At 44.6% G+C, this 21,591-nt stretch overlaps 1 protein-coding gene across 1 annotated transcript in view; it reads right to left on the reverse strand.

Annotated features, from left to right (window-relative positions):
* Nucleotides 1-4,570: 4,570 nt before the first annotated feature.
* The window catches only part of LOC138853546 (C-type lectin domain family 17, member A-like), a 30,344-nt gene continuing 13,323 nt past the window's right edge, over nucleotides 4,571-21,591 (reverse strand). The window contains exons 3-4 of the mRNA XM_070090850.1: nucleotides 21,160-21,275; nucleotides 4,571-5,069 (exon numbers count right to left, since the gene is read on the reverse strand). Of these exons, the coding sequence (XP_069946951.1) occupies nucleotides 4,849-5,069; nucleotides 21,160-21,275 (337 nt within the window). The 3' untranslated portion in view covers nucleotides 4,571-4,848. The remainder of the gene's footprint in view (nucleotides 5,070-21,159; nucleotides 21,276-21,591) is intronic.

Here is a 21,591-nt window from a genome sequence, read left to right on the forward strand (position 1 = left end):
CTTCGAGTTTCCCTGAAGCCGTTCCCTTAAAGACCATAACAGAGGTGGCTGAAGCCCTTTTATCCATCTTCTCCAGAGTGGGCATCCCTAGAGAAATTTTGTCTGACCGTGGGACACAATTCACATCTGACTTAATGCAACATCTATACCAACTTCTGGGAGTGAAGCCTCTCTTCACAACACCCTATCATCCCAGCTGTAATGGGAGGATTGAGCGCCAGCATTCGATTATCAAGTCCATTTTAAGGAAACTTTGCTCCCTTAAACCTAAGGAGTGGCATCGTTACGTACCCTGTGCTTTGTTTGCCATGAGGGAAGTTCCCAGTGACTCTGGGGTTTTCACCTTTTGAACTTCTCTATGGTAGACAGGCCAGAGGTCCATTGTCCATCCTTCATGACTTATGGACTAATGAGGAGGTAAATGCTGAGGTTCAGTCTTCTTACCAGTTTCTCCTTGACCTTAGATCCAAACTTGAGGAGACCTCTGACATAGTTTTGAAAAACTTAAGCTTGTCAATGGACCAGTGCAAAACCTATTTTGATTCCAAAAGTCAGAGGAGAAGTTTTAAAGTAGGGGATGAAGTTCTGGTACTTTTGCCTATCAATTCAAATAAATTATTAGTAGCATGGAAAGGTCCATATAAAGTATTAAAAATTTGTGGGAAAGTTGACTACCTCATAGAAGTCAAGGGGAAACCTAAGCTTTATCATATCAACATCCTTAAGAAATATTACCGAAGAAATTCGGTTAACTGCCTTAATAACTTTGACTTAGTTTTTCCATACGAACTTGATAAGACAACTGAAGAATGTAAAGTATGCGTAATTGACATCTCTAACTTAGACTATGATGAAGAACTACATGACTTGGTGACTCTTGACCACTCGGGCGCAACCAACATTAATATTAATGAATCTTTGGATGACCATAAGAGACATGAACTACTTCAATGTGTGAGTAACTTTTCAGACGTCTTCACTGATATTCCAGGTGTTACCTCCATGGTAGTCCATAAGATTGACTTAGTGACGGACAATCCTATCAAACGAAAATTATACCCAGTTCCAGTTCACCTTAGGGATGCATTTGACCGAGAGGTAGACAAATTATTAAAACTAAAGATCATTGAACCTTCAGTATCTGCATATTGCTCACCAGTAGTCATGGTTAAGAAGGAGGATAATTCATATAGACTTGCTATTGACTTCAGAGGCCTTAATGCTATCACTCGGTGGGATGCTGAACCTATGCCCTTGATAGATAGCGATCTACACAAATTTTATGACGCTTCCTTCTTTTCAGAGATTGATATTGTGCAGGCATATCATCAAGTAATGTTAGATCCTTCTTCTAAGCAGTACACCGCTTTTCCTACCCACCAAAGGCTGTTGCAGTATAGAACTATGCCCTTCGGTTTGGTAACTGCCTGTGCTACCTACGTGAGACTGATGAGAAAGGTCTTGGGTAATATGCCAAATGTTTCAGTTTATTTTGATAACATTTACGTAATGACATCCACGTGGGGCGAACATATCCAAACATTAACATCAGTTTTGCGTACGTTACGCTCACATGGCCTCACTGCCAAGCCGAAGAAATGCTTCCTTGGGTATAACAAGATTAGATATCTTGGACTGATACTTTCTAATAACTCTCTGCAGCCTCTCCCCAGTAAGATCAAAGCTTTATTAGAATTTAAATTCCCCAAAACCAAGAAGCTCATGCGTAGCTTTCTTGGTTCTGTAAATTTTTATGCACGGTTTATCCCGAACCTTACTGATCTTACAGGCATCTTATCCGACTCCCTTAAAAAGTCTGTGAAGGAACCTCTTGAACTTTCTGACGTAGCTCGGGAAAAGTTTAATGAGATTAAAAGTATCTTTTCGAAAGACCCTATACTTAAGATTCCAGATATTAATAAAACATTTTGTTTAAGAACTGATGCCTCCAATACTGGCTTAGGTGCAGTGCTACTACAATACCATGATGGTACTCCCTTCTCTGTATGCTTCCTAAGCTGGAAACTCCTTCCCGCAGAAACGAGATACTCCACCATAGAAAAGGAATGTTTGGCCCTTGTGTGGGGTATCTCCAAACTTAAATTTTATTTGCTGGGAAAAGAATTCATTTTAGAAACGGACCACAAACCTTTGATATACCTAGAAACTTTTAAGGGAACCAACAGTCGCCTCTTGAGGTGGACATTGGCACTCCAGGCTTTTAAGTTCCATATTGTGTATATCAATGGTTCATCCAATTATTTCTCTGACTTGTTAAGTCGTGACAGTCAGTAGAAGATTTGTTGCCTTACACGACTTCCACATGTTAGAACTTTTTCCTCGCCTATTCTTATACTCCTTGACTATAAGTCTTGGTATGGGGGAGTGTGAGGGAAAAGTTCAATAGATAGAAGTAGAGATATAGTAACGATAGTTTCATTGCCGGCTACTTGTTAAGGTAGGGTAAGTCCAGCTCCGGCTATTCCCCCCCCTTTTTCCCCCTCCCCAAAAGTGATAGTTTGCTTGCCGGCTACTTGTTAAGGTAAGGTAAGTCTAGCTCCCGCTATTCCTGCCTTTTTCCCCCACCCCTAAAGTGATAGTTTGATTGCCGGCTGCTTGTTAAGGTAGGGTCAGTCTAGCTCCTGCTATCCCTTCCCCTCCTTCTTCCCCCCCCCCCGAAAGGTGACGTGTGGGGCTCCGGTCCAAACAGTAATCACTAGACTCACAGCACTACTGTAAGTACATGCCTGCCTTTTATTCTAGTGGATTTATTGGTTGAAAGCTTCACTTTTGACCAATAATAAACTTAGTCCTTTCAGTCTTGCTCTAAGTTGACTGTTGTAATGATCACCACGTCTTTTAGGTATTGTACTTATCATGGAGAGTGATTTCTTAAGCAGTGGGTAATCTGTCTATCTTTCCAGCTTGGATGACAGAGAGGGTCACCTGCCAATCAACGAGTAGAATTGAAGGAGATGGACTCACGTTCTGAGATGTCCCAAATTTTGATCCACTTACCTGTTTGTGTATGCAAGTAGCAGGATATAACCCCTCATCATTGCAGTGGAGAAAACCTGCTTTCTTGTCATCTGGAAGGATTATTGAAAGCTAGAAAATCTGTGAAGAACGAGCCGATGGGTTGTCATCAACACCTGCGACCCCCCCCTCCCATCACCAGCAACGGCTACGATTTCAACAACACGCAGTGTCACCAACACCAGACACCCACGTTTTATATACATTTATATTAGCGTTGAATTCAGTTATCATTTATATTTTTCATTTTTCATTTTCTTTAATGTAGGATTAATATTTCATATTTAAGTGTTTTATATTTTATATTTCTTAAATAATAAAGTGTTTATGTTTGTCAGTTTTTGTTCTTTTTCTATGCATTAATTTTCCTGAGGAGGAGCCAGCCTTAGTAATACTGACTGAAGTTGTTACAGGGATGAGTAAGCCTTCACATGCAAATTACAGTGATAATTCTGTCCATGACAAGTCGCCGGTGTTGCCCTTCTGCTTTTATTTGTTCCTCTTGCTTTGAAGCTGTGTTTTCAACTTACCTATCTCACTGCTTTCCTGGGGGGACAAAATCAATACAGAAGTCAATATAGTGTGGAATTATTGTTTAAGACAGTATTATTCTGAAATGGAGTGGAAGGAACGTTACTGAAGTGTTGTTTAGAGACTACAGTGCGTTATGACAGCATGTGTAAGAAAGGCCTATGACAGTGTCAAAAATATTATACACCTTGGCTGGACGCCTCCTAGATTTTGAGGCCTTTCAAGCCTATAGATAAATCAGGCACTGACCTAGGGCCCTACCACTTGAGCAATGTGCCACCTAGAATGATTCTTGTGGTCAGCATTACTACTTTCTAGAACCATACATAATTTGTTGAAGGAAATTGTATATACATCCTTGAAATCTTTATTCTTTCATTTCTTCTTTCTTTGGTCTCTTATTTCAATGCCACCTTCCGCGGTCTTCATGGAGCTCTGGTGGTCCTCACCGCACTGTTTAACTGCATTATAGACCTATGCCGCATTACACTTGCTATCGCGTGCATAAAGGCACTGGCGGCTGGGGGTTATGCAATACGGGGATGCTATTCTCGGATCGCGTAGCAACGTACATCACGTTTTCGGAGATAATCTCTATTACCTATATGTTTAGATCTTGGTTTTGAATATAATAATAATAATAATCGAGGAGGGGTTGGAGGAAAAGAAACATTGACTACCAGCCTTAAGTTTGTTTTTGTAATTCAGCATCATCCAGACACTCGACTTCCTCCTTCCCACCTCATCGTTTGTCCATATATCGGAGCACGGAACGGGCGGGGCTTCAATCCATGGCAAGTGAGTCCTGACACGTACAGGTCAGTGCGTTAACAACTCGGCCAGCCTTTGAGTTTTAGGACCCACTTTCCATGGATTCAAACCCCCGCCCGTTCCGTGATTTGTTTACAGTCGTGTTATTACAATTTCGCAAGGCCATACATCAGACTTCATCCTCTGGAACCGCTGAACTTACATCACCTCTCTCTCTCGTGATAATGACACATTGTTCGGGTTATGGTATTTTATTTGAAGTTTCGTCCACCAGGAACTAAGGAAGATTGCTTTATCGACAAAGAGGGAAGGAGCTATAGAAGAAAGACTGTAAAATAGGATAAAAAAAAAACAGAAAATGAGAGAACCTTTAATTCCTAGTCATTGTTATTGTTAGCAAAGCAACCCATCCTGTAAGTAGTTAAGAAACTCAGAGAAAAATGGAGATACGGACAGATTATCAAAATATTCACAGTACTTGAGATAGATACGGACACACTAACAGAGCATTTACAGCAGTTGGCAGATAAACTTCTGCAACAAAGAGCCTTTCTCGTCAGCAAAGTAACCTGTCTTGGAGAGGGAGAGATGGTTCTCACTCACATAACCATCGGGTTGACCAGGGTACCAGAAGGGAACTTCAACGGGGATGAGGTCGCCAGTTGAGTGCCATCGATAAACACCCTCTTTTTCCTCGTCTGTCCCACCTATCCAGTAGTCCACCACATCCACTGCCCCAGAAAGTAAGAATGGTTATGTAAAGTGTGTAATAATTTGTATTGCAACATGACAGCATATATTATGGCAGAAAGGTTAATAACAAATGTGGAGAGGATGTAGCAATAAAAGTATATATTTTGAATCGAAATTATGGATGATGGCAATCTCTTGCAGTTAGTTCTGCTCACCATAGACATGCGAATCTTGGCTCATGGGCATAATTCGAACATAATATTATTATTTACTATATTCTTAAAGCATTACAACTGCTACGTCAAGAATATATACATGAAAGTAAAGATTTCAATAAAGCTAGAGTATTCTCCTCCACCACGATGCTGTGAACACTAACTCCAAGGCTGAGGGACTGATTACCTCATCTTTTGTATATAGTTCTACTGTCTTCCTATTATGTCCTAGAATCTGTATTGATAAAGCCACTGGATGGCGAAACGTCTACAATAAAGATATCCAGATGTTGCACATGTGTCTTAACTTTCAAGATTCTCCTTTGTATGGACTGATGAAGCCACTGTGTGGCGAAACGTTTCCTCAATAAAGATACCCAAGAGTTGCACATATGTCTAATTTATCAACATGTCGGTTCTCTGAACCATTCATCTACAAAGCTAGAGTATATAGAGCTATTCTTAGTCTTCGTTAAATAAGTGGTAAACAATACACAGATTCATAAAAACATGCCATAGTTATCTGCTGATCATTTCCTCATACACTTACCAATGACAAAATGTTTACTCATACACTTACCAATGACAAAATGTTTAGTCGAATTCCCGAGGAACACATCCCTTAATGTAGTCACCGCATTAATTAAGGTTTTTAAAACGCTGGAGAATTATTTGATTTTTTTCCGAGTCATTTTGTGTACATCCTTAAACGTTAGATTTCCCAACACTGAGTCGCTGTACAATAGTGGGTTAGTTAAAGCGGCTTTGCCGAACTAAAAATCCAGCATTGTCTTTCCTTTTTTTCCGTCATAACTAGTAGGAAAATTTCCTTTTTAGTCAAAATTTGCTGTGGCTAATTAATGGATTATGAATATTGTTTGGATTGTAGTTAAAGACGTAACGCCACCTACTTATGACCTCTGGGTTGGAATTACTTATGGACATAGCTTGGATAGCGATACTTTGACTCTTGCTATCACTGCTGATGGTACCACCTCTGATGCCTTTTTCAGTCACCTTTACCCCTCCAATGCTGCTGACATCGTCGCTGACATCTCCGTTTTCTAACTTGTTGCCTATGACTTGTATCGAATTTTGGGCATATTTACCACTGCGACCGTTTTTTCCAATCCTTGTAATTGTGATCTCTGTTATGTGTCGCATGTTATACCGTAATAAAAGAATTCTTGTAAATAATTGTTACTTTTCTTAATAAATTTGACCTTGGGTACTCTGATTTACTTTTCTGTAAAGTAATCTCATAGGTCAGAGAGATTTTTAAATGTAACAGCTAATTTTCTTCCTAATTTGCTAGATGTTGCATGAAAATCACGTAGATGATAGTGGCACCCAAGTGCTGATGATAGTGGCACCCAAGTGCTGACGATAGTGGCACCCAAGTGTTGATGAGAGTGGCACCCAAGTGCTGATGAGAGTGGCACCCAAGTGCTGATGATAGTGGCATCCAAGTGTTGATGAGAGTAGCACCCAAGTGTTGATGAGAGTGGCACCCAAGTGCTGATGATAGTGGCACCCAAGTGCTGATGATAGTGGCACCCAAGTGTTGATGATAGTGGCACCCAAGTGCTGATGATAGTGGCACCCAAGTGTTGATGAGAGTGGCACCCAAGTGTAGATGAGAGTGACACCCAAGTGTTGATGAGAATGGCACCCAAGTGCAGATGAGAGTGGCACCCAAGTGTTGATGAGAGTGACACCCAAGTGTTGATGAGAGTGACACCCAAGTGTAGATGAGAGTGACACCCAAGTGTAGATGAGAGTGGCACCCAAGTGCTGATGATAGTGGCACCCAAGTGTTGATGAGAGTGGCACCCAAGTGTAGATGAGAGTGGCACCCAAGTGTAGATGAGAGTGGCACCCAAGTGTCGATGAGAATGGCACCCAAGTGCAGATGAGAGTGACACCCAAGTGTTGATGAGAGTGACATCCAAGTGTTGATGAGAGTGACACCCAAGTGTAGATGAGAGTGACGCCCAAGTGTAGATGAGAGTGACACCCAAGTGTAGATGAGAGTGGCACCCAAGTGTAGATGAAAGTGGTACCCAAGTGTTGATGAGAGTGACACCCAAGTGTTGATGTGAGTGACACCCAAGTGTAGATGAGAGTGACACCCAAGTGTAGATGAGAGTGGCACCCAAGTGTAGATGAGAGTGACACCAAAGTGTAGATGAGAGTGACACCCAAGTGTAGATGAGAGTGACACCCAAGTGTAGATGAGAGTGGCACTCAAGTGTTGATGAGAGTGGCACCCAAGTGTTGATGAGAGTGACACCCAAGTGTAGATGAGAGTGGCACTCAAGTGTTGATAAGAGTGGCACCCAAGTGTTGATGAGAGTGGCACCCAAGTGTAGATGAGAGTGGCACTCAGGTGTTGATGAGAGTGGCACCCAAGTGTTGATGAGAGTGGCACCCAAGTGTAGATGAGAGTAGCACTCAAGTGTTGATGAGAGTGGCACCCAAGTGTAGATGATAGTGGCACCCAAGTGTTGATGAGAGTGGCACCCAAGTGTTGACGAAAGTGGCACCAAAGTGTTGATGAGAGTGACACCCAAGTGTTGATGAGAGTGGCACCAAAGTGTTGACGAAAGTGGCACCAAGGTGTTGATGAGAGTGGCACCCAAGTGTTGATGAGATTGGCACCCAAGTGTTGATGAGAGTGGCACCCAAGTGTTGATGAGAGTGGCACCCAATTGTTGATGAGAGTGGCACCCAAGTGTTCACGAAAGTGGCACCAAAGTGTTGATGAGAGTGGCACCCAAGTGTTGACGAAAGTGGCACCAAAGTGTTGATGAGAGTGACACCCAAGTGTTGATGAGAGTGGCACCCAAGTGTAGATGATAGTGGCACCCAAGCGTTGATGAGAGTGGCACCCAAGTGTTGATGAGAGTGGCACCCAAGTGTAGATGATAGTGGCACCCAAGTGTTGATGAGATTGGCACCCAAGTGTTGACGAAAGTGGCACCAAAGTGTTGATGAGCGTGGCACCCAAGTGTTGATGAGAGTGGCACCCAAGTGTTGATGAGAGTGGCACCCAAGTGTTGATGAGAGTGGCACCCAAGTGTTGATGAGAGTGGCACCCAAGTGTTGATGAGAGTGGCACCCAAGTGTTGATGAGAGTGGCACCCAAGTGGTGACGAAAGCGGCACCAAAGTGTTGATGAGAGTGGCACCCAAGTGTTGATGAGAGTGGCACCCAAGTGTTGATGAGTGGCACCCAAGTGTTGACGAAAGTGGCACCAAAGTGTTGATGAGAGTGACACCCAAGTGTTGATGAGAGTGGCACCCAAGTGTTGACGAAAGTGGCAACAAAGTGTTGATGAGAGTGACACCCAAGTGTTGATGAGAGTGGCACCCAAGTGTTGACGAAAGTGGCACCAAAGTGTTGATGAGAGTGGCACCCAAGTGTTGATGAGAGTGGCACCCAAGTGTTGATGAGAATGGCACCCAAATGTTGATGAGAGGGACATCCAAGTGTTGATGACAGTGGCACCAAGTGTTGACGAAAGTGGCACCAAAGTGTTGATGAGAGTGACACCCAAGTGTTGATGAGAGTGGCACCCAAGTGTTGATGAGAGTGGCACCCAAGTATTGATGAGAGTGGCACCCAAGTGTTGATGAGAGTGGCACCAAAGTGTAGATGAGAGTGGCACCCAAGTGTTGATGAGAGTGGCACCCAAGTGTAGACGAGAGTGGCACCCAAGTGTTGATGAGAGTGGCACCCAAGTGTTGATGAGAGTGGCACCCAAGTGTTGACGAGGCACCAAGGTGTTGATGCACCCAAGTGTTGATGAGAGTGGCACCCAAGTGTAGATGAGAGTGGCACCCAAGTGTTGATGAGAGTGGCACCCAAGTGTTGATGAGAGTGGCACCCAAGTGTTGATGAGAGTGGCACCCAAGTGTTGATGAGAGTGGCACCCAAGTGTAGATGAGAGTGGTACCCAAGTGTTGATGAGAGCGACACCCAAGTGTAGATGAGAGTGACACCCAAGTGTAGATGAGAGTGGCACCCAAGTGTTGATGAGAGTGACACCCAAGTGTAGATGAGAGTGACATCCAAGTGTTGATGAGAGTGGCACCCAAGTGTTGATGAGAGTGGCACCCAAGTGTTGATGAGAGTGGCACCCAAGTGTTGATGAGAGTGGCACCCAAGTGTTGATGAGAGGGACACCCAAGAGTAGATGAGAGTGGCACCCAAGTGTTGATGAGAGTGGCACCCAAGTGTTGATGAGAGTGGCACCCAAGTGTTGATGAGAGTGACACCTAAGTGTTGATGAGAGTGACACCCAAGTGTTGATGAGAGTGGCACCCAAGTGTTGATGAGAGTGGCACCCAAGTGTTGATGAGAGTGGCACCCAAGTGTTGATGAGAGTGGCACCCAAGTGTTGATGAGAGTGACACCCAAGTGTAGATGAGAGTGGCACCCAAGTGTTGATGAGAGTGGCACCCAAGTGTTGATGAGAGTGGCACCCAAGGGTTGATGAGAGTGACACCCAAGTGTTGATGAGAGTGGGACCCAAATGTTCATGAGAGTGGCACCCAAGTGTTGATGAGAGTTGCACCCAAGTGTAGATGAGAGTGGCACCCAAGTGTTGATGTCAGCTTCTTGAAACCTTGAATGTTGATTTATCTAACTTTTATACATGCACCCAAGTGTAGATGAGAGTGACACCCAAGTGTAGATGAGAGTGGCACCCAAGTGTTGATGAGAGTGGCACCCAAGTGTTGATGAGAGTGGCACCCAAGTGTTGATGAGAGTGGCACCCAAGTGTTGATGAGAGTGGCACCCAAGTGTTGATGAGAGTGGCACCCAAGTGTTGATGAGAGTGGCACCCAAGTGTTGATGAGAGTGGCACCCAAGTGTAGATGAGAGTGGCACCCAAGTGTTGATGAGAGTGGCACCCAAGTGTTGATGAGAGTGGCACCCAAGTGTTGATGAGAGTGGCACCCAAGTGTTGATGAGAGTGGCACCCAAGTGTTGATGAGAGTGGCACCCAAGTGTTGATGAGAGTGGCACCCAAGTGTTGATGAGAGTGGCACCCAAGTGTTGATGAGAGTGACACCCAAGTGTAGATGAGAGTGACACCCAAGTGTAAATGAGAGTGGCACCCAAGTGTTGATGAGAGTGACACCCAAGTGTTGATGAGCGTGGCATCCATGTGTTGATGAGAGTGTTGATGAGAGTGACACCTAAGTGTTGATGAGAGTGACACCCAAGTGTTGATGAGAGTGGCACCCAAGTGTTGATGAGAGTGGCACCCAAGTGTTGATGAGAGTGGCACCCAAGTGTTGATGAGAGTGGCACCCAAGTGTTGATGAGAGTGGCACCCAAGTGTAGATGAGAGTGACACCCAAGTGTTGATGAGAGTGACATCCAAGTGTTGATGAGAGTGACACCCAAGTGTAGATGAGAGTGACACCCAAGTGTAGATGAGAGTGACACCCAAGTGTTGATGAGAGTGGCACCCAAGTGTAGATGAGAGTGGCACCCAAGTGTTGATGAGAGTGACACCCAAGTGTAGATGAGAGTGGTGTAGATGAAAGTGGCACCCAAGTGTTGATGATGAGAGTGGCACCCAAGTGTTGATAAGAGTGACACCCAAGTGTAGATGAGAGTGACACCCAAGTGTAGATGAGAGTGGAACCCAAGTGTTGATGAGAGAGACACCCAAGTGTAGACACCAAAGTGTAGATGAGAGTGGCATCCAAGTGTTGATGAGAGTGGCACCAAAGTGTTGATGAGAGTGGTAGATGAGAGTGGCACCCAAGTGTTGTTGAGAGTGGCACCCAAGTGTTGATGAGACTGGCACCCAAGTGTTGATGAGAGTGGCACCCAAGTGTTGATGAGAGTGGCACCCAAGTGTTGATGAGACTGGCACCCAAGTGTTGATGAGAGTGGCACCCAAGTGTTGATGAGAGTCGCACCCAAGTGTGATGAGAGTGATGATGAGTGGCACCACAAGTGTTGATGAGAGTGGCACCCAAGTGTTGATGAGAGTGGCACCCAAGTGTTGATGAGAGTGGCACCAAAGTGTTGATGAGAGTGGCACCCAAGTGTTGATGAGAGTGGCACCCAAGTGTTGATGAGAGTGGCACCCAAGTGTTGATGAGAGTGGCACCAAAGTGTTGATGAGAGTGGCACCCAAGTGTTGACGAAAGTGGCACCAAGGTGTTGATGAGAGTGACACCCAAGTGTTGATGAGAGTGGCACCCAAGTGTAGATGATGTGGCAGTGTTGATGAGAGTGGCCCCCAAGTGTTGATGAGAGTGGCACCCAAGTGTTGATGAGAGTGGCACCCAAGTGTTGATGAGAGTGGCACCCAAGTGTTTATGAGAGTGGCACCCAAGTGTTGATGAGTGGCAGTGTTGATGAGAGTGGCCCCAAGTGTTGATGAGAGTGGCACCCAAGTGTTGAGGACAGTGGCACCAAAGTGTTGATGAGAGTGGCACCCAAGTGTAGATGAGAGTGGCACCCAAGTGTTGATGAGAGTGGCACCCAAGTGTTGATGAGAGTGGCACCCAAGTGTTGATGAGAGTGGCACCCAAGTGTTGATGAGAGTGGCACCCAAGTGTTGATGAGAGTGACACCCAAGTGTTGATGTGAGAGTGGCAACCAAGTGTTGATGACCCAAGTGTTGATGAGAGTGGCACCCAAGTGTTGATGAGAGTGGCACCCAAGTGCTGATGAGAGTGGCACCCAAGTGTTGATGAGAGTGGCACCCAAGTCTTGATGAGAGTGACACCTAAGTGTTGATGAGAGTGGCTCCCAAGTGTTGATGAGAGTGGCACCCAAGTGTTGATGAGAGTGGCACCCAAGTGTGATGAGAGTGACACCCAAGTGTTGATGAGAGTGGAGAGTGACCCAAGTGTTGATGAGAGTGGCACCCAAGTGTTGATGAGAGTGGCACCCAAGTGTTGATGAGAGTGGTGTAGATGAGAGTGGCACCCAAGTGTTGATGAGAGTGGCACCCAAGTGTTGATGAGAGTGACACCCAAGTGTTGATGAGAGTGGCACCCAAGTGTTGATGAGAGTGGCACCCAAGTGTTGATGAGAGTGGCACCCAAGTGTTGATGAGAGTGGCACCCAAGTGTCGATGAGAGTGGCACCCAAGTGTTGATGAGAGTGAGCACCTAAGTGTTGATGAGAGTGGCACCCAAGTGTTGATGAGAGTGGCACCCAAGTGTTGATGAGAGTGGCACCCAAGTGTTGATGAGAGTGGCACCCAAGTGTTGATGAGAGTGGCACCCAAGTGTTGATGAGAGTGACACCCAAGTGTAGATGAGAGTGGCACCCAAGTGTTGATGAGAGTGGCACCCAAGTGTTGATGAGAGTGACACCTAAGTGTTGATGAGAGTGACACCCAAGTGTTGATGAGAGTGGCACCCAAGTGTTGATGAGAGTGGCACCCAAGTGTTGATGAGAGTGGCACCCAAGTGTTGATGAGAGTGGCACCCAAGTGTTGATGAGAGTGGCACCCAAGTGTTGATGAGAGTGGCACCCAAGTGTTGATGAGAGTGGCACCCAAGTGTTGATGAGAGTGTTGTTGAGAGTGGCACCCAAGTGTTGATGAGAGTGGCACCCAAGTGTTGATGAGAGTGGCACCCAAGTGTTGATGAGAGTGGCACCCAAGTGCACCCAAGTGTTGATGAGAGTGGCACCCAAGTGTTGATGAGAGTGGCACCCAAGTGTATGATGAGAGTGATGAGAGTGGCACCCAAGTGTTGAGAGTGAGTGTTGATGAGAGTGGCACCCAAGTGTTGAGAGTGACCCAAGTGTTGATGAGAGTGGCACCCAAGTGTTGATGAGAGTGGCACCCAAGTGTTGATGAGAGTGAGCACCCAAGTGTTGATGAGAGTGGTGTTGATGAGAGCGACACCCAAGTGTTGATGAGAGTGGCACCCAAGTGTTGATGAGAGTGGCACCCAAGTGTTGATGAGAGTGTCACCCAAGTGTTGATGAGAGTGGCACCCAAGTGTTGATGAGAGTGGCACCCAAGTGTTGATGAGAGTGGCACCCAAGTGTTGATGAGAGTGGCACCCAAGTGTTGATGAGAGTGGCACCCAAGTGTAGATGAGAGTGGCACCCAAGTGTTGATGAGAGTGGCACCCAAGTGTTGATGAGAGTGGCACCCAAGTGTTGATGAGAGTGGCACCCAAGTGTTGATGTGAGAGTGGCAACCAAGTGTTGATGAGAGTGGCACCCAAGTGTAGATGAGAGTGGCACTCAAGTGTTGATAAGAGTGACACCCAAGTGTAGATGAGAGTGACACCCAAGTGTTGATGAGAGTGGCACCCAAGTGTTGATGAGAGTGGCACCCAAGTGTTGATGATAGTGGCACCCAAGTGCTGATGATAGTGGCACCCAAGTGTTGATGATAGTGGCACCCAAGTGCTGATGATAGTGGCACCCAAGTGCTGATGATAGTGGCACCCAAGTGTTGATGAGAGTGGCACCCAAGTGTTGATGAGAGTGACACCCAAGTGTTGATGAGAGTGGCACCCAAGTGCTGATGATAGTGGCACCCAAGTGTTGATGAGAGTGGCACCCAAGTGCTGATGATAGTGGCACCCAAGTGTTGATGAGAGTGGCACCCAAGTGTTGATGAGAGTGACACCCAAGTGTTGATGAGAGTGGCAAGTGTTGATGACCCAGTGGCCCAAGTGTTGATGAGAGTGGTGTTGATGAGAGTGTCACCCAAGTGTTGATGAGAGTGGCACCCAAGTGTTGATGAGAGTGGCACCCAAGTGTTGATGAGAGTGGCACCCAAGTGTTGATGAGAGTGGCACCCAAGTGTTGATGAGAGTGGCACCCAAGTGTTGATGAGAGTGGCACCCAAGTGTTGATGAGAGTGGTGTTGATGAGAGTGACATCCAAGTGTTGATGAGAGTGGCATCCAAGTGTTGATGAGAGTGGCACCCAAGTGTTGATGAGAGTGGCACCCAAGTGTTGATGAGAGTGGCACCCAAGTGTTGATGAGAGTGGCACCCAAGTGTTGATGAGAGTGGCACCCAAGTGTTGATGAGAGTGGCACCCAAGTGTTGATGAGAGTGACACCTAAGTGTGAGAGTGGCACCCAAGTGTTGATGAGAGTGGTGTAGATGAGAGTGACACCCAAGTGTTGATGAGAGTGGTGTTGATGAGAGGGACATCCAAGTGTTGATGAGAGTGGCACCCAAGTGTTGACACCCCAAGTGTTGATGAGAGTGGCACCCAAGTGTTGATGAGAGTGTTGACACCCAAGTGTTGATGAGAGTGGTGTTGATGAGAGTGGCACCCAAGTGTTGATGAGAGTGGCACCCAAGTGTTGATGAGAGTGGATGAGAGTGGCACCCCCAAGTGTTGATGAGAGTGGCACCCAAGTGTTGACGAAAGTGGCACCAAAGTGTTGATGAGAGTGGCACCCAAGTGTTGATGAGAGTGGCACCCAAGTGTTGATGAGAATGGCACCCAAATGTTGATGAGAGGGACATCCAAGTGTTGATGAGAGTGGCACCAAAGTGTTGATGAGAGTGACACCCAAGTGTAGATGAGAGTGGCACCCAAGTGTTGATGAGAGTGGCACCCAAGTGTTGATGAGAGTGGCACCCAAGTGTTGATGAGAGTGGCACCCAAGTGTTGATGAGAGTGGCACCCAAGTGTTGATGAGAGTGGCACCCAAGTGTTGATGAGAGTGGCACCCAAGTGTAGATGAGATGAGAGTGGTGTAGATGAGAGTGGCACCCAAGTGTTGATGAGAGTGGTGTTGATGAGAGTGACACCCAAGTGTTGATGAGAGTGGCACCCAAGTGTTGATGAGAGTGGCACCCAAGTGTTGATGAGAGTGGCACCCAAGTGTTGATGAGAGTGGCACCCAAGAGTAGATGAGAGTGGCACCCAAGTGTTGATGAGAGTTGCACCCAAGTGTTGATGAGAGTGGCACCCAAGTGTTGATGAGAGTGACACCTAAGTGTTGATGAGAGTGACACCCAAGTGTTGATGAGAGTGGGACCCAAGTGTTGATGAGAGTGGCACCCAAGTGTTGATGAGAGTGGCACCCAAGTGTTGATGAGAGTGGCACCCAAGTGTTGATGAGAGTGACACCCAAGTGTTGATGAGAGTGGCACCCAAGTGTTGATGAGAGTGGCACCCAAGTGTTGATGAGAGTGGCACCCAAGTGTTGATGAGAGTGACACCCAAGTGTTGATGAGAGTGACACCCAAGTGTTGATGAGAGTGGGACCCAAGTGTTCATGAGAGTGGCACCCAAGTGTTGATGAGAGTGACACCCAAGTGTAGATGAGAGTGACACCCAAGTGTTGATGAGAGTGACACCCAAGTGTTGATGAGAGTTGCACCCAAGTGTAGATGAGAGTGGCACCCAAGTGTTGATGTCAGCTTCTTGAAACCTTGAATGTTGATTTATCTAACTTTTATACATGCACCCAAGTGTAGATGAGAGTGACACCCAAGTGTAGATGAGAGTGGCACCCAAGTGTTGATGAGAGTGACACCCAAGTGTAGATGAGAGTGACACCCAAGTGTTGATGAGAGTGGCACCCAAGTGTTGATGAGAGTGGCACCCAAGTGTAGATGAGAGTGACACCCAAGTGTAGATGAGAGTGACACCCAAGTGTTGATGAGAGTGGCACCCAAGTGTTGATGAGAGTGGCACCCAAGTGTTGATGAGAGTGACACCCAAGTGTTGATGAGAGTGACACCCAAGTGTTGATGAGAGTGGCACCCAAGTGTTGATGAGAGTGGCACCCAAGTGTTGATGAGAGTGGCACCCAAGTGTTGATGAGAGTGGCACCCAAGTGTTGATGAGAGTGGCACCCAAGTGTTGATGAGAGTGACACCCAAGTGTTGATGAGAGTGACACCCAAGTGTTGATGAGAGTGGCACCCAAGTGTTGATGAGAGTGGCACCCAAGTGTTGATGAGAGTGGCACCCAAGTGTAGACGAGAGTGGCACCCAAGTGTTGATGAGAGTGGCACCCAAGTGTTGATGAGAGTGGCACCCAAGTGTTGATGAGAGTGGCACCCAAGTGTTGATGAGAGTGGCACCCAAGTGTTGATGAGAGTGGCACCCAAGTGTTGATGAGAGTGGCACCCAAGTGTTGATGAGAGTGGCACCCAAGTGTTGATGAGAGTGGCACCCAAGTGTTGATGAGAGTGGCACCCAAGTGTTGATGAGAGTGGCACCCAAGTGTTGATGAGAGTGGCACCCAAGTGTTGATGAGAGTGGCACCCAAGTGTAGATGAGAGTGGCACCCAAGTGTTGATGAGAGTGACACCCAAGTGTAGATGAGAGTGACACCCAAGTGTAGATGAGAGTGGCACCCAAGTGTTGATGAGAGTGACACCCAAGTGTAGATGAGAGTGACACCCAAGTGTAGATGAGAGTGACACCCAAGTGTAGATGAGAGTGGCACCCAAGTGTAGATGAGAGTGACACCCAAGTGTTGATGAGAGTGACACCCAAGTGTAGATGAGAGTGACACCCAAGTGTAGATGAGAGTGACACCCAAGTGTAGATGAGAGTGACACCCAAGTGTTGATGAGAGTGGCACCCAAGTGTTGATGAGAGTGGCACCCAAGTGTTGATGAGAGTGGCACCCAAGTGTTGATGACCCAAGTGTAGATGAGAGTGACACCCAAGTGTAGATGAGAGTGACACCCAAGTGTAGATGAGAGTGACACCCAAGTGTAGATGAGAGTGACACCCAAGTGTTGATGAGAGTGACACCCAAGTGTTGATGAGAGTGACACCCAAGTGTTGATGAGAGTGACACCCAAGTGTTGATGAGAGTGGCACCCAAGTGTAGATGAGAGTGACACCCAAGTGTAGATGAGAGTGACACCCAAGTGTAGATGAGAGTGACACCCAAGTGTAGATGAGAGTGACACCCAAGTGTTGATGAGAGTGGCACCCAAGTGTTGATGAGAGTGGCACCCAAGTGTAGATGAGAGTGACACCCAAGTGTAGATGAGAGTGACACCCAAGTGTTGATGAGAGTGGCACCCAAGTGTTGATGAGAGTGGCACCCAAGTGTTGATGTCAGCTTCTTGAAACCTTGAATGTTGATTTATCTAACTTTTATACATGCACCCAAGTGTAGATGAGAGTGACACCCAAGTGTAGATGAGAGTGACACCCAAGTGTAGATGAGAGTGGCACCCAAGTGTTGATGAGAGTGACACCCAAGTGTAGATGAGAGTGACACCCAAGTGTAGATGAGAGTGGCACCCAAGTGTAGATGAGAGTGGCACCCAAGTGTTGATGTCAGCTTCTTGAAACCTTGAATGTTGATTTATCTAACTTTTATACATGCCTGTTGCTGGTGCTATTTTATTTCTTCAGAAACATGAACACATCTACAAACGCAAGTCTTAGTCCGTCCATATATATATATATATAGCTTCAGGGAGAACCTTGAGTTTTCCTTGAAGCAAGTTTATTCTTTTCTCTGAGGATGAGGGTCCCTATAACAGTTCTAGAGGTGGTACCTCCCTATATATATATATATATATATATATATATATATATATATATATATATATATATATATATATATATATATATATATATATATATATATATATGTATATATATCATGGTAACCACGAACGAGTGGTATTAATCAATAACATCACTCTGCTAGCCAAGGATTCGAACCCATGTTGTACTGGGTTAAGGCGTTATGTGGTTCTCGCTCACAAAAGCGGGCCAGTACAACATGGGTTCGAATCCTTGGCTAGCGCAGTGTTGATGATCAATACCACTCGTTCATGGTTACAATAATATACATATAAATATGTAATAAGATCAAAGTAAACAGGCGATTTCAAAATATGCAAAACAATCACTGTGAAAGAATAGTAAAATTCCAAGTGCTTTCGTGACTATTCACATTGTCAAGGAAAAAAAATGTGAGTAGTCACGAAATCGTTTGGAATTTCTCTATTCTTTCACAGTGGTTGTTTTGCATATTTAAACCTCCCTATATTTATATATATATATATATATATATATATATATATATATATATATATATATATATATATATATATATATATATATATATATATATATATATATATATATATATATATATATATATATATATATATATATATATATATATATATATATATATATATATATATATATATATATATATATATATATATATGTATATATATATATATATATATATATATATATATATATATATATATATATATATATATATGCGTGCGTGTATGCGTGTACTCACCTATTTGTGGTTGCAGGGGTCGAGTCTTAGCTCCTGGCCCCGCCTCTTCACCGGTTGCTACTGGGCCCTCTCTCTTCCCGCTCCATGAGCTTTATCAAACCTCGTCTTAAAACTGTGTATGGTTCCTGCCTCCACTACATCATTTTCTAGGCTATTCCACTGCCTTACAACTCTATGACTGAAGAAATACTTCCTACTATCTCTCTGACTCATTTGTGTCTTCAACTTCCAATTGTGGCCTCTTGTTTCTGTCCCCTCCCTGGAACATCCTGTCTTTGTCCACCTTGTCTATTCCACGCAGTATTTTATATGTCGTTATCATGTCTCCCCTGACCCTTCTGTCCTCCAGTGTCGTCAGGCCGATTTCCCTTAATCTTTCTTCATAGGACATTCCCCTTAGCTCTGGAACTAACCTTGTCGCAAACCTTTGTACTTTCTCTAGTTTCTTGACGTGCTTTATCAAGTGCGGGTTCCAAACAGGTGCTGCATACTCCAGTATGGGCCTGACATACACGGTGTACAGTGTCTTGAATGATTCCTTACTAAGGTATCGGAATGCTGTTCTCAGGTTTGCCAGGCGCCCATATGCTGCAGCAGTTATCTGATTGATGTGTGCTTCCGGAGACATGCTCGGTGTTATACTCACCCCAAGATCTTTCTCCTTGAGTGAGGTTTGCAGTCTTCGGCCCCCTAGCCTATACTCTGTCTGTGGTCTTCTGTGCCCTTCCCCTATCTTCATGACTTTGCATTTGGCAGGATTAAATTCGAGAAGCCATTTGCTGGACCAGGTGTCCAGTCTTTCCAGGTCTCTTTGAAGTCCTGCCTGGTCCTCATCAGATTTAATTCTCCTCATTAACTTCACATCATCTGCAAACAGGGACACTTCTGAGTCTAACCCTTCCATCATGTCGTTCACATATACCAAAAATAGCACTGGTTCTAGGACCGACCCCTGTGGGACCCCGCTCGTCACAGGTGCCCACTGTGATACATCATTACGTACCATGACTCGTTGTTGCCTCCCTGTCAGGTATTCTCTGATCCATTGCAGTGCCCTTCCTGTTATATGCGCCTGATGCTCTAGCTTCTGCACTAATCTCTTGTGAGGAACTGTGTCAAAGGCCTTCTTGCAGTCCAAGAAGATGCAATCAACCCACCCCTCTCTCTCGTGTCTTACTTCTGTTATTTTATCATAAAACTCCAGAAGGTTTGTGACACAGGATTTGCCTTCCGTGAATCCGTGCTGGTTGGCATTTATACTCTTGTTCCATTCCAGGTGCTCCACCACTCTCCTCCTGATAATCTTCTCCATAATTTTGCATACTATACTCGTCAATGACACAGGTCTATAGTTTAGTGCCTCTTTTCTGTCTCCTTTTTTAAAAATGGGAACTACATTTGCCGTCTTCCATACCTCAGGTAGTTGCCCAGTTTCCAGGGACGTGTTGAAGATTGTGGTAAGTGGCACGCACAACATATCTGCTCCCTCTCTAAGGAACCACGGGGAGATGTTGTCCGGTCCCATTGCCTTTGAGGTATCGATGTCCCTTAGCAGTTTCTTCACCTCCTCCTCATCTGTATGTATGTCGTCCAACACTTGTTGGTGTATTCCATGCTGGTGTCCCCATCTGGTCTGTCCCCCCAGAGTCCTTCCTGTCTCTACTGTAAATACTTCCTTAAATCTCGTGTTGAGCTCCTCACATACCTCTTGATCGTTTCTTGTGAGTTCTCCACCTTCTTTCCTCAGCCTTATCACCTGGTCCTTGACTGTTGTCTTCCTCCTAATGTGGCTATACAGCAGTTTCGGGTCAGATTTGACTTTCGATGCTATGTCGTTTTCATACTGTCGCTGGGCCTCCCTCCTTATCTGTGCATACTCGTTTCAGGCTCTTCTACTAATCTCCTTGTTTTCCTGGGTCCTATGCCTCCTGTACCTTTTCCATTCTCTGTTGCACTTAGTTTTTGCCTCCCTACACCTTCGGGTAAACCAAGGACTCGTTTTGGTCTTCCTATTATTTCTGTTTTCCCTTGCCACATATTCCATCATCTCGTTTACTGATTTTCCTACCATTTCTCTGTCCCACTGAACCTCCTGCAGGAAGTTTCTCATACCTGTGTAGTCCCCCCTTTTATAGTTTGGCCTGTCCCCTTCAGTTCCTGTTACCTTCTCCACTTGTAACTCTACTATATAGTCAAAACTCAGAACCACGTGATCGCTAGCTCCAAGGGGCCTCTCGTAAGTGATGTCCTCAATGTCTGAACTGCTCAGGGTGAACACAAGATCCAGTCTTGCTGGCTCATCCTCCGTGTATGCGTGCGTGCGTGTGTGTGTGTGTGTGTGTGTGTAAATATGTATATACATGTATATGCCGAATAGATAAAACTTACGATTTTGGCTTACATAGCAACGCTCTTTTTGCCGAATAAGGCAAGCGAAAATTTGTGTATGCAGTAATTTCGCAACAATCATTCAGAACCTAACGAAAAAAATATATTTCATTGTGTTTGTTTATTATTAAATTATTGTAATCCAATCTAAATTATATTTGGTTGTATTAGGCTAAATTAAATTGCGCAATTTAGTTCTTCACATAAAATTCTTTAATTTACCTAAGTAAACCTTCCCTCATAATTTACTTACAATTATTTCCTATATAAGCGGCGAGGGCGCCCAGCTGGCTGCACTGGTCAACGTGCGCCAAGGCGGAAGTGTATCCTCCTGGGTTGATCTCTTCGCAGTACGTCAGTGATTCATTCCTGAGGAAACAACAATATATATATATATATATATATATATATATATATATATATATATATATATATATATATATATATATATATATATCTATATATATATATATATATATATATATATATATATATGTATATATTATATATATGTATATATATATGTATATTATATATATGTATATATATATATATGTATATTATATATATGTATATATATATATGTATATTATATATATGTATATTATATATATATATATATATATATATAATATATATATATGTATATATATATATATATCTATATATATATATATATATATAT

The sequence above is a fragment of the Cherax quadricarinatus genome, chromosome 33, assembly GCF_038502225.1.
Source record: "Cherax quadricarinatus isolate ZL_2023a chromosome 33, ASM3850222v1, whole genome shotgun sequence".
NCBI lineage: Eukaryota > Metazoa > Arthropoda > Malacostraca > Decapoda > Parastacidae > Cherax > Cherax quadricarinatus.